This window comes from Falco naumanni, chromosome 14 (genome assembly GCF_017639655.2).
Source record: "Falco naumanni isolate bFalNau1 chromosome 14, bFalNau1.pat, whole genome shotgun sequence".
In the NCBI taxonomy this organism is placed as follows: Eukaryota; Metazoa; Chordata; class Aves; order Falconiformes; family Falconidae; genus Falco; species Falco naumanni.
The window spans coordinates 2,401,288-2,415,413 of NC_054067.1; the positions used below are offsets into that span (position 1 = coordinate 2,401,288).

Below are 14,126 nucleotides of genomic sequence, written 5' to 3' on the forward strand. Positions count from 1 at the left end.
TACATAAACAGCAGTTCAGGTAGAGGTCACTGAAAGCGAAGCAAAGTTTCTCTGAAAAAGGCAGGGAAACGGTAGAGGTTTAACCCCAGCTGGCAGCTAAGTACCAGGCAGCCACTTGCTCACTCCACCTCCACCAGTGGGATGGGGACGAGAGTCGGGAAAATGGTAAAACTCTAGGGTTGAGATAAGAACAATTTAATAATAGAAATAAAAATAATAATGATTGTAATGAAAAGGAGAGAGAAGGGGAGAGGAATAAAATCCACAGGGAATGGAAAAAAACCCAACAAGCGATGCACAATACAGCTGTTCACCACCCGCTGACCAATGCCCAGCCAGTCCCCGCGCAGCGATCGGCCCTGGCCAGCTCCCCCTGGTTTATGTGGTGTTCTATGGTATGGAATATCCCATGGCTAGTTTGGGTCAGCTGTCCTGGCTCTGTCCCTTCCCAGTTTCTTGTGTCCCTCCAGCCTTCTGGCTGGAAGAGCCTGAGAAACTGAAAAGCCCTTGATTCAGTATAAAATTTACTTTAGCAACAACTAAAGACATTGGTGTGTTATCAACATTATTCTCATACTAAATCCAAGACACAGCATTGTACCAGCTACTGAGAATAAAAAATAACTCTGTATCAGCTGAAATCAGAACAGAAAATTTCTATCTGCTGCCCTTTATATTTGGATGCTCCTTTGGCTGACAAGTGTGCAACCCCGTAATAACATCTGCAATGAATTTACAGCTAGAAGAGTCCCTTGCAGAAGGTATAACACCAGAGGGTTAATGTCCTAATACTTGTACGTATCATTTGCTCCTAATGCCACAAACTAAAGATAACACTAGTAAGTAAGGTGAGATTTACATAATGCTGATCAATTTGAAACTTACAGTAAGCAGAACTGCTTTTTGATTGCATTTCACAGTGCAGCAACAGCAAAGTCTTTAGTTATTCAGGTCAGCTCTCACACCAGCAATTGCACCTCTGCAAAGCGAGTTGGGGATACAATCACACTTCAAGCCAGAGAGGACGAAAACCCATTTATTTCAATACATTTAAAGCCATCTGAACACTGCGTGTTCCACATGCAGCCAGAGACGAGAAAGCTTTTAAGGTTTGTTTGGCTTCTGCTTGAGGAAACTCAGCCTGGGGAGGGCAATGGCCAAGGGATGGGAGGCAGAGGCTGAACGTAAGCAGGTAGATCGGGGGGGTGGGTGGGTAGTGGGAAGGAAGAAGCGGGATAGCGAAGGATACTTCTGGTCAGGAATGAAGTGTATTTAAAGATCTGCTCTAGCAGTCCAGCACTACGGTGGGTAGGCAGGACTGCTGGCTGGGGGGCAAGGCTCCATAGGAAGGTGTTCAGTGAGGGTAGCATAGGGTGCTGTTGCAGAGTTTCAAGGAGAAAGGAGGACTCTGCGCTGCACTTGCTGGAGGAGGCAAGGTGCACTGCAGGGTCTGTGCAGAGGCAGCTTGCTTGTTTGCTCAACTTCTGTACTGCCAGTAGCACAACACCTGCAAAAGCTCCCCATTCCCAACAGCTTTTTTTTTTTTTTTTTAATTGCATGTTTAAAAAACAGCAATACATATAAAAATGTGTGTGCATTGATGAAATTCACAGTGTAGATGTTTAATTTAAGGAGCAACCAGAAACGTACTTGGATTTTGGCAGTGCTTACAAATGGATTTGCACTCCGAGCCTTCCCCCACACCTAAGCAGGAGTGAAGATAAACGAGGAGTTTGCGCATAATCCACTGTGCTGCTTAGTAAGCAAACATGAAAGAGAAAGCAAAGCAGTGTTTGGAGGAGGGAGAGAGTTATCTGAGAAATACTCTTCTAGGTGTACCTTAGATAAACACTGGCTTTAGGCTAAAAACTCCTCACCATGCTAATGCAGAGAGCCTTTTCGCAGGATGCCAGCCCACTGAGCCAGCTAGCTATAGCCTGAGCAAATGTCAAAGGCCAGTACCCACCACAGAACCCAGTCAACTTGTTTCCATCACTGATAGAGGCAACATCTGTAAATAGGATGTGACCCAGCAGCAATCAAATTGTGGAAGGGACTCGTCCCCACACAGTCATTTCCAGAATGACACTTAGCACCTTTACAACCTTTGCAGGGAAAAGAGACGCTTATAAAATTACTTCAATTTCTGAGTGTCATGGCCATAATTAGCTACGACCCCACACTAACTACGTTATAAGGCACTGTGAAAGAAATGATGGGGAGGCATTTTCAGCCAGCCCCTCAAATTTTAAGGAAATAATTGCTTAAGCCTCATAAATAATAATTATTTCAATTGATGAATCATTTTGGCTCATTTTAGGTCTCAAGTAATATTTAACAGTTCCATGCAGTAAAGTAATTGTGGAATTAAGAATTCATTCATCACTTATGTATATTCTTATTTGAATTAGATCAAGTTAAAATTATTATTTCTTTTTTAGAAGGATTATTCAAACGACAATCAACATGTTCATCATTTCACCAGAGTATAGAAAAATCTCCTAATATTAAAAGATTGTAATCAAACCTTGTCCCCCCATACTCTTTCACACAAAAAAACCACACAAACATACTGTCTCCCCCCAAAGTGTGTAAAGCTTTGCTCTTACAGCCCAGAAAACATAACACTTGAATAGCCTTTCACATAACACTTGAGTGACCTTTCACACTGAACTTACGAATCTTTTTCTCCAAGTGGAAAATAACACTTTTGAGGTCAGTCCAGACATGCCGCACACAGGATTTGAGATTGAAAAGAAAAATGTCTGAGATAATGAAAAACGTGCTTCTCTCTCTGAGGAGTTTTATAAAATTATTTTTTATGATCAGAAATAATGTACTGATGGGAAATGAGATGCCAGGTACAAGGAAATTCAACATTAGTCCCAATAATTTGTCCTGTGACTTGCTCACAAATCTCAAAGCATTTGATCAGCAGCACATTGCATCACCCAGAGCGACGTGGTGCAGGAAACCCTGTGTCCGTGCTACAGGTGAGGACCTGAGTCTGACAGACCCTAACCAGAGTCTGAAGTACTCTCCCGTCTGCTCCCTTCTCCATCTTCTCCTTCACAAAAAGGCAAACCCTCTCCCTGTCTGAAGGGAAATGGAGTGAGGAGTGGACTTTTGGAGCCTGGTAGAACATCATCTGCAGGCGGACAGGGAAAGACTCAACCAAAGGGGACCAAAAAAGCAAAAGGGAACAAAGAGTAAAACCAAACAAGGACTGTTATTTGGGTTTTTCAAGTGAAACATCAATCAGGACCTAATGAAGGTTATTTAAAGCAGCTGATGCTTTACAATAGCATGGGAGCTATAGTTGAACCAACTACAGTCAAACCTCATTTCACATGATGGAGAAGGAAATGCTCATGTACTTTCAGGCAATGATGAGGTCAGAAGATCTTTCAGAGTCTGACATGGCAGCCATGAGAAATGGAAAGCAAGGGCTCACCAAGACACGGCTCAGTCTGGTCAGTCCTTTTGTAAGAGTAGAGGGCTGGAAGGGAAAAAAAGCTATTAAAAAAAGAGAGGGAAAGGGCTCAAGATTGATGAGGTGGGCAGTAGCTCATATTTACATATCTGGGGCCTCCTTGACAGCAGAAAAAATAAGTTAACCCGAAAAATAGAAATCTAATCTACATTCACTTCCCAACTTGTCAAAAGCCCTCAGTGTAAAGCAGCCACACTTGGCTGCACAGAGGTGTTCCACAGAGGGACCCCGACCAATAAATCTGTTTGATTTCCTGTTATGAGAAGTAGACAAAGAGATATGGCTAGGGATGGGCAGAGCTGTCTACATAAGGGAAGAGCCTGTGTTTTCACCCCAAACTCAAACCCACCCTCTCTGAGGTTAGGAAAAGTTCAGTTCACTTTGGGGATTTTTTAGCATTATTTCTCATTTTCGCGTGTTCCCGTGGGAGCTGGAAGTTGATGGGACAAAGCATTTCTTTCCTGCTGGCAACAAGCAGCCCTGAGAGTGTCACACAAAAGTTTGTTCTTGAGAGATTTCCAGTCCAAGGGTGTGATCTTGCAACCCCTCCAGATGTGAATAATGCAGTGACATTCTTAATGGTTTTGCTGTTGGTGAGAATTTCTTGGCGCCACTCTGCAAGTGTTTTCTCCCTGCCACTTCTTCCTTGCTTGCTTCGCCCCTTCGTGCAGTGCATGTTACACATAAACAGAAAAGGAAAGCAAAGGTTTCAGATCAAAAAGACTTCTTTTCCAAAACCTTGGAGAGAACCTGCACAATCATAACAAACTTGCAGAACAGCAGCTGTTTGATAAGGTTCCTCTCAGGAGGTGACATCAGAAGTCAAATGTGATTTTGGCCACAGTGCATAGACTAACAGCCTGATCCGGCAGTCCCTGACCAATAGACATTTCATGGTATAAATCTGCCAGAAGTACAGCAGGCCCACGGCAACATTTGAAAGCAATTAGGATGAATGTGGTAGCATTTTAGTGTATTTTCTGAAACACCACAACTAATACCCATGTTCCTGCAAATGTATACTTTCAGTACTGCTGGTAATTTCCCCACGAGTTCAGCAGCCTCACTAAATCATCACTTAGTGTTCACAGCGAAAAGTCTCAAACGCTTTGACAGAAACAGGACCGGGACCAAGACCATGGATGTAAATTTGCTCATTTGCTTTTTGTTGTTGTTTTCTTTTTCTTTAGAGAGACCCAAAATCTATGAAAAGGAAACTGATTTTGGTAAGATTGAGCAGGTGGAATTAAGAAGCCAGCACAAAATCCAGTGCACCGTAACTGGGAATCCTGACCCAAAGATCACGTGGAAGTGGCAGCCCTGCAACCTCACAGACGTGCTGTAAGTGGGCATTCCTACAGGTGAACACGTTGCAAAATGGTTTGGCAGTTTTAAGTCAGTTTTTCTTTCCAGCATCTCTTATTTATCTTAGTTAAAAATCACAAGCAGTGATTCCCCACTTCAGATCTCAAGGGTTATGAACCCTGCAGACACATAATTGTCTATGATCTTCTCGGAGTTACAAGCACCTTCTATGTTATCAGGAATGTGTGTGTCAAGTAAGTCTGAAGTGACTAAACATCAGGCTTGAATTTTCTTTACCTTGACCAGCAATGCCCCTCTGACTTACCAAGATCTTTTCTTATACCTCTTGGATGCAGCCTACACGGCTGACAGGAAAAACAGATGGGTGCTTTCTGTGTAGAGGTAACACACTTTTTTCCCCTGTAAGACCTATTGTCAGACAGACCTGCTAAAGGCTTGGCTGCATTTGGTTGGCATATGGAATTTATGCCACTGCCTAAGGGCTGCCTTCACTAGTGCACGCTGAGCATGGGCTTCTGCGGCAGCATCTGTGTTGCTGAAGCTGGAAGAGGTACACAAGCCTTCACACCTTACTGAGTGCCCTCCTTTGCTGAAGTCTGGAGGTAGCCTGAGCTGTGAAGACACAGGAGCAAGTCACTGGGTCAAAACTGCCAGAGAGGAATGAGAGAAGTTAAAATACAAAATGCCTTTTGAGATTTACCTTATACAAGTAGATATTTACTTTGCTCCTGCTGTTATATGAGCTGAGTAATCTATAGAAAGAGGTCACGGCTGAGGTCTGAACGCTTCCCCCAGTAGCCCCAGGGACATACAGGAGCCATGTATAACAATTCTGACTGCACTTCAACTCTTCTCTGCAGTGAGAGGGATGAAGTCAGGTTTTCCATCCATAAAAAATGAAGGCAGGTCTAGGGAGCAAGAGAAAATTGCTGGATGGCTCCTTATTTTCTCACGATTTCAATGCTTTTCCAAACACTGTGAATGGCAAGCCATGAGTCAGGGAAAAACGAGAGAGAGAGAAGCTCCTTTCTCAGGTTCTCTGCTGCAGCAGTTGCAGTGATGTTAGGTGAGCTAGTCCCAGGTGGGTCTAAAAAGTCACCTTGTGTCCCTCCACAAGGGACGTAGCCCATTATCTCATTTAGGTAGTTACATTGCTTCTGCGAGAATAAAACATCAGAGATTTGTAGTCTTAGGTAGGGCTGTTGGCATTGCAGGTTGGCAGAAGGCACATAACCTGCCTCTTCAGAGGCATCCACAAGAGCAGAATGCAAACACCCTAAGGAAATAGGTTATGCATTCTGTAGGAAAGCCACAGAGATGACTTGAAAACTTTTCCAGACCTTTCTGTCTAGGGAGAGAGAATTGGTCATGAATGCCAAATTGAGCCAGATTCGAACCAGTGACCTGGTGGCAAAAGACCTCATATAACCCTTGTTCCAGCTCTGACTCTCTGATCTTATCAATTTAAATACAATTGCAGAGTGGCGTCTACCTCTTCTGGCCTCCGGGGCAGCCTTATCTTTTTCCAGCAGAAGCTGGAGGAGGATTCCTGTGGGAAATGACACAGACCCTATTTCCTTCTGTTGTCTCACTTCCTCTCTCTCTCTCTTTCTCTCCCCCCTCCTCACTAGTGCACTTTGAATCCCCGAATGCTGCCATTGTTCCTTATAGCTGTGATGTGATTTGCTTCCTTTGAATTTTTTTCCCTTCATCCTCAAGACAGAATTGTGCCTTGCAGGAAGTCACTCAAGACATCTTCTAATTAGGCTCTTTTGAGAGCTATAAACCCTCCCTTGACCCAGGGTGTTACCCATGCAGCTTGTGCAGATTTGGTAAAGGCATGCCTCGATTACGATCAGTTTTCTGCAGAATCAGCCCTTGGGTCATCACCTATAGCAGTCCATATTAATTTTAGCTCCTATAACCCTAATCTGGTACAGTGGGCTTGGAGGCCACTGGGACCAGCCGTGGGGAGCGCGGTGCCTCTGCTGAGGCACAACAGGCAGTAAGGACACTTCCCTGTTGTGCACTGTGATGACTTGTGCAAGGTGCAATTGCAGCCAGCTGGGGAACTGAACTGACTTCACTAACTTGCCTTAATGGAGTCCCAGTTTCTAACACCTAGCCATACTGGGCTGGGGCTGAACTGGCAGCGTTACAATCAAAGGCTTCCTTGAGTTGCACAGCCGGCAGCGCCCTCAGCCAGGATGCCTGCAGCTCCAGCCTCGCTGAAGCCTTTGTGCTCCTAAGCATGAGAAGGCCAGTGTCTCTGCTCATTTATTCCAAGCGTTGCAGTTAAAGAAGATAGAAAAGCCATTTGCCTTGGATGTGCAGATAGATGTTTCTGCTACATACACTGCTCTTTGCCCATAATTCAAAAGTAAAGATTGATAACTGACTAAGATATGGCTGTCTTCTGGGGAATAGATAATATTAAAGAGCCTTCCACTACCATCATCCCAGTATTTATCCATTCTAATCCCTCAGCCTGCACTTCATATTAGAAAGCTGAGCAGATAGGCAGACATGCTCAGCAACATCCACCTCCCCAGTTTGAAATGACTCGTATTTTGAATTTTGAAATGTACTGCAAGTGCTAAAAGAGCACTGGAAAAGCCAAAACTACATTGAGTTGGAGTATAACTCATATTAGCCAGATTAAACTCACATGATTTAGTTGGCTGTCCAGTATTTTCTATTTTCAGTCTTCAGAAAGTTGGGGGGTTTCCTTGCTGGTCATATACTGATCTTTGTCTACCTCTGTCAAGGTGCTTCGCAAATAATTTTGAAATGTTGCAATGAAGAAATACAGTAGTTTCGTCAAGAGGTAACAATCTCCAGCAGCAATAGCTTTTAGGGGCTTTTAAGACCTAAGGCTATTATCTAAGAATGACATTCTCTCTCTTCAATAATGCCTCTCTGGGTTATCTGCAGTGAGTTGGGTTTTTGAACACCTTTGCTTTTCTACCTCCAGGTGCAACCCCGGTGGGCCAAAAATGGTGGTTCAGGAGAACATGGTCATAGGCAACAAGATCAGAAGCATTGAAAACATAACCAGGAAGCAGGGCAATAAAACAAAGGTATGTGTCTGATGAAAATCTGAGCAATGATGTCATGGAATAGCAGTGGGCTTTATGGAGGGGATGTTGTGCTCACACGGAGCTCTCTCCAGGCAGTTCCCAAGCTGCTCTGGGTTGTTAGCATGCTTTAAATTCCACAGCCCTGGGATCATTTTCAGATCGCTGCTGTTTATAAAAGCCGGGATCCTGGCAATGATGTCACATAGCCTGTTTAAAACTCTCCAAAGACTTGTGGGTCAAAAACCTCTCTGTCTCACTCAGCCTTGAGAAAGTGTAAGACTGGTTCAGTGCAAGAGGGGTCCTGTGAAGCGCTCACAACTGATAAGGACTCTGAGTTCATTAAAATGCTTAATACTTAGAGAGCACTTCGTACTGGCCAACCTTGCCAGGTTAAACAACTCTGTAATTTAAGAGGCCTACGGTGGCCAGAGATAGCTGGCCTGATTTTCCGTGTGTAAGTGCCTGCAGTACCTGCCTGTTTCAGCTGGAGTTGTCAACATTTCTTTACCCATTTGGGTTGCCAACCTTGTTAGCATGACAATGAAGGTGTGAATACCTCCTTCCTTCTACACTTCCCTGCCTGCTTCCCCTTCCAAACAGCACTGGGAGCTGCTTCCTGAGTGAACTGCAAAGATCCCAGCCATGAATTATCTGTTAAATGCCTCCCAGGTACCTGTGGTGGTACTGACTGATACTGTTTACACGCATCCATGCTAATCCTTGAGAAACTGCTGCAGCTGTTCTGCGGTAGATTCCCAGACTTCTGGCTCTGCCTTGGAGAAGATGCTGTGGTCTGGCTCAGGCAGTTGTTTTGCCCCTCTTGGACTTGCAGAGGTTTGTGGCTTTAGGAGTGGTTTTACTGCTACAGGTTTTGAGGTGGATGCTCCAGATAGTTTAGTGCCTAATCCTGCAAGGTGCTGAATGCTGCAGTTCGTATCGTGGCACACCTTTAAGCATACGATGATTCTGGGGCTACTCCCATGCTTAAAGTTAAGCACGAAGCTAAAGTGCCCTTCTGGATAGGGTCCAGACTAAATCAGCATCTGGCAGGATCAGTGCCTTAGCCATCTGCTCTTTCTCATGGAGACTTTCCAGCTCTAAACATAATCTAAAGCAGAGCTCCGAAAACATGGAGGTTGGGCTGGGAAGGAGAAAATCAGTGTTCACATCTCATTCCTGAGTTTTCCCCTTGCTGGAAGATATTTATAAATTGGGTTTATTTAGATGGCATAGTGCCCCTTAAGCTCTGCTTTTAATGTGTTCTCTAATAATTTTAGAGCTTGGGTAAAAGCAACTACCTACAAGGTGCTAATTACTTGTAAAAAACTGGGGTTGGTGACGTGTACTTACAAGTTTCTTCCTTTTCTAAGGATTTTCAGTTGCTGCATGGACTGACAAGATTTTTGCAGCTCTCATGGCTACTGTTTCTCTCCATTATAGACAGTCTGTCTAAATATACAATCTGGTGTCCAAGACCTTAGTTTACACCTGATAATCGGTCTTAAAGTTATGTTAGTCCCCCATACAAAAGTGAAGGGTTTCACAATTGCTGTGACAAAAAATACCTGTTAATTGCTGAATTGTCCCACATATAGGATAGTGACACACCTCAACAACATAACATTGTAACCCTTTTTCTTTGTTTTATGCATATGTACACCACTCCCATTTCTTCTTTTAAGAGTTTTGCTGAGGCAAATATGTAACTGGGTGAAATTTTAGCCTGCTAGTGGGCTTAGGAAGGGATCTGGCTGCAGCCTCTGAATGTGGTGGTTCAGGAGCGCCACAGAGCTCCGGGATGCAGTGGGGCAGTCCAAACTCATCCTCAGTCTATGTTGATGCAGGATTAGGGACTGGACTTCCCAGCTTTCCCCTACCACCTAATTCCCCTAGAAAGAAAAGGTGCAGTGATCTCCAGGTACAGCAGTCAGAGGAGAAATAGCGCTCCGCTCCCACAGAGAACTCCCCAGCACCTACCCACAGGTCAGTCCGGACACCACCATGTGCCTGAGTTTCCTGCCTGTAAGACGTGGTGGGCACTAGAGGGCTAGGAGAAGGGGGGTGCAACTGCTTAGTGGAAATGAGGACCATGAGGGAACCTCAGTACAAGGCCCCCCGCGCAGCCCTCAGGACTCCTCTTGCTCCCTAAGAGCTTTGCTGCTGCTCACACATTAGTACCAGAAACGACTCTGAGGCTGCCCTGTCACTGTGCCCTGCACAGCCACCTCTGCTCTGCCCTGCACAGCCACCTCTGCTCTGTCCTGCACAGCCACCTCTGCTCTGCCCTGCACAGCCACCTCTGCTCTGTCCTGCACAGCCACCTCTGCTCTGCCCTGCACAGACATCTCTGCTCTGCCTATAGACTCCAGGCACCCTGAAGTGTTCATTTTTTAGACATATTCAAAAGCTCAGCCTACAACCCTTTAAGTTAAGCTTTTACATATTTTGTTATTAAAGTTTCATAAAAATACTTTTTTACAAGCCACATAATTTTACAGTTTATAGTATATTCATTATTTTAATCTCCTGCTGATCCACTGGTTGAAAATGCATGCTGAGGTGTTTCCTAATGATTTTTATGTCCTGATTAAGATTTATTCAAATTAATAAAAGTAGATTTTATGAATCTCAGGTTTCAGCACTTTGTCTCCCTGCTTACATTAGCAGACAATTCCTCTCCTTCCCCCCTCCTAAAGTCCAAGGCTATCTGTGTTATGTGGCGTCTTTAGATAATAGAATATAATTCAAAAGAAGACACTGATGAAAACTCACAGTCTTCAGGCTTTTCCTTGTGTTTTATCAGTCATTATTCCCACCAGAAATGGAATAGACAGGAAACAGCCCAATCCATTCCCACCATGTCCTAGCAAGTAATTCATCTGCATTGGCTAGCCAGATGAAATAATAAAGATGTTGGAGTCTGACCGAGCGTGGCTTTTATTGACTGTGTTATGAAGCCGGGATTAGCGGAGATTGGTTATTTTTCCTGTGTGAATTGAGCCTGTCCAATGATAGCTGGAGTCTCCAAGCAGAAGGTAGAATTTACCTTGTCTCTAAGATTTCTCAGCATCCCTAGAGTTCACCCTTGAAGAACTGTGACAATATATGCTGGTTCAGCAACAGATGAAAAACTGCATTCACTTTTTAGAGCTGCTAAGAATATGGGAACAAACCCCAGAAATTACCAGATGCAGTATCTTGCTCAAAAGGTAGCTTGCAGGGCAGCAAGCAAGGATTTTTTCAGCAGACCGCTAAGATCTTTAGACATCTATTTGACATAAGTAGCATGTAAAATTGAGGTGTCTTGCCATCTTCATCATAATGATTATTCCACTATTATTCCACAGACAGAGGTGAATTTCATCCCCTCCTCTCTTCTAAAGGCTGAGTCTCATTCCTATAGAAAAGCATGTGGTTATTGTTAATGTTATGATGTACTTCACTGAAGTTTTGGTCAAACAGTGGTTGAGGCAATTGCATCGTGCTAGTTTAATTTTCCTGGCGGTTTTGAGTCAATATTGAACTTTTCACTTCATGATTTAGACTACTGTGTAGCTATCTCTGAAGACTGCTTTTTAACACCAGGTGAAACACCCTCGATTGCACAAATTGCCTGAATTTCCTCTTCAAGTTGCAAGGAGCTAGGCTGCTATTTTATTTACTTTCCAGTTAGTGAACTGAACATACTGGTCTGAGCTTGGGAGAACAGGGCACAGCAGAAAGGAACAGCAAGATCCATACATAACCGAGTCCTCGTTGGGGTTTCTTTTCATCTCCTTTCTCCCTTTCATGTATATACAAGAGAGCGGCCTGGCCACATGGCAGTTTCTGCAGTGGAACTCATATATCTCTTTTGCTGGTGAAATTCATAACCATTCAAGAAAATTGACCCCAAAATGCCAGGTTTAAACCTCTTGAAGGAACAAAAAGACTACATTAGAGCAGTGGGATGCATTCGGTGAAAAGTATGTGAGCAGCTCAGTCGGGCTATTTAAATCCATCATCCTGTGTGTGTGCCCGTCTCAGTGAGCTCCCACAAGCCTTGTCACATTAGTCGCTGGCAGGGGAAGGTGAACAGGCACACAGCTGGGTTTTGGAACAAAGCGTCAATTCTCTTTGGAGACTAGTCCAGATGTTTCAGGCACTAGTCAAGCACAGGAGCACATGGACTACTCCACTGTCCTTGGCAAGTCTTCTTGAGAGAGCCTGGCTAGCAGCAGGGACATAAGAAATGGCCCTCTGTCTTCCCCACTCTCTTGAATTCATTAGCTGCAATCAGTGGGTGTGAGCAAGAAGCGTGGGGATGGTAATTGCTCGTGACTAGCCAGCACCTACCCACCAGACCTAGTGTCGGAGAGCAATCAGTCCCTCCATACTAGAAATGTGTCCCAGTTCCTCCAGAGGCACCTCAAACCTCTGGTCTTCCCCCATTTCCTGCCCCATCCGGCACCTCTCCGGATCACGCAGCACTACATCACCTCCGCCATACTCTGTGAGGAAGGCAAGGACTGTTCGCATTTTCCAGGGAGAGAAACACCCACTGCCAGAGATGAGAGCAAACCCTAGAAGCTCTCAGTGAACTCACAGACTTCTGTTATCACTTGTCCTCAGTCCATCCTTTAGCATGTTTTGAATGAAGGAAATAAGATCATGGATCAGAATTGTCAGGCTATAAAAATAAGTGTTATTCTGTGCCATTCAAGTAGATGGATTGGGAGATAGTTGAGTATTTTCTTTGCAGGGTCTCTGGTGAAATTCCTAGAATTTCATCTTCCTCTAGCCACCTCCATCCCAGCTCTGCCAGAGTTAGACAGCTGAGAAGTTTTCCACCCACATTTCTAGTCCTCATCCTCGCCCACATACAGCTAACGAAGTGAAAGAGAGAAGAATCGTTCACTAAAGCTGTTGGAGGGAGGGCTTAGACAAAGGAAAGAGAAAGCAAGGAGTAACAAGATATATTAATTCATGCTGGCTCCAGTTTAAAAAAAGGTCTTGCTGCTCTGTCCTTACTACAAGATGTCTTAAAACACTCATGGTATATGGCTGTGGAATGTTATTTGGCTGCTTCTAAAATAGCTTGGTTTTATCAGTTCAGGAACATTACAGTGCAAGACATATGGACTTTATTGAACTATTCCATTATGAGTTTTCCCAGCAGCAATGTCTATTTACTTGTCATAGCTGTTCTTCAGAGATCAGTCATTTTATTTCTTTTCTTACCGAGTTTTAAACTTCATTTATTCTTTTATAGTAATTATTTATTAGCTAATAATCCCTTCTTTGGGCTCAGGGTATTGGGTGGCCTTTAGGTTAAGTAGTAGGAAATGGAGCCCTTTACTTCCAAATTCAACACAGGCAATCGAATCTGGTCGGGAGGGTGGCTGGAGTTTGGTATGCAGTGAACTCACAGCATCTCAGTCCAGCTCCCACTAGGAAGATGTCTAGACATCACATGCCAATAATTTGTTATTAATTACCATTGGTTCCAGCATAGTCTGCACAGAAGCTAAGGACTGAACAGCCACATAGTCTGTGCTACCACTTGTGGCCAGAGTATTTTGGCAAGGGTCAACGTGTCATTTAGACTGAACTGTTTTTGACTAGAGGAGTGGAAGGTAAACTGAAAGTGCTAACTCCCAGGCTGTGAATAGTTCAGGAATAGTAATTTCACTGACGACATACCATGTCCCAAGGCAATTGTAGGTTTCACATCAGCATCGTTATTTAGGTTTAGCAGAAAGTGCTGTGCTCTGTCAGACAGGAGGCCACCAGCGGTCCCGTGCAGTTAAGGTCCTTCTGTGATTTCATGAGTCTAGAAGCAGCAAATGCCGATGTGTCTCAAAGGTTTCTATCCTGGCTCTGATTCCAGGAATGGAAAATACTTTGCCAGGTGCATGGACTAAGCACACAAAGTAGATTATTCCCTCAGAATTTTTTCCACTCTGTACTAAAGGTCCCCAGGTGCTGGGATTGTGCCACTCCACTGAGAGAGAAGTCTGCTAACAGTTCTCACTGTCAAACATGGGGAAAAATTCCTACTCCTCGAGATTGCTCGAGTTCAAACCATTTTCTCATTCAACTCCTTTTTGCAGACTTTCCTTGAAATGGTTGCACCGAAAGTATAGGGTTGGCATTTGGAAGAACAATATCCCTCCCCCTACCTGCCACTATGACCAAGTACAGACAAATTTCAAATTTTCAAGTTTGTTCAACTTGGGCTGCCTATA

The 14,126-nt window shown here is 44.1% G+C and overlaps 1 protein-coding gene across 2 annotated transcripts in view; it reads left to right on the forward strand.

The window, feature by feature from the left end:
* Positions 1-14,126, forward strand: part of LOC121097589 (vascular endothelial growth factor receptor kdr-like) — a 141,486-nt gene that overhangs the window by 73,270 nt on the left and 54,090 nt on the right. For both annotated transcript variants that reach the window (XM_040614716.1, XM_040614717.1), the window contains exons 10-11: positions 4,684-4,834; positions 7,794-7,899. In XM_040614716.1, coding sequence (XP_040470650.1) covers positions 4,684-4,834; positions 7,794-7,899 — 257 coding nt within the window. The remainder of the gene's footprint in view (positions 1-4,683; positions 4,835-7,793; positions 7,900-14,126) is intronic.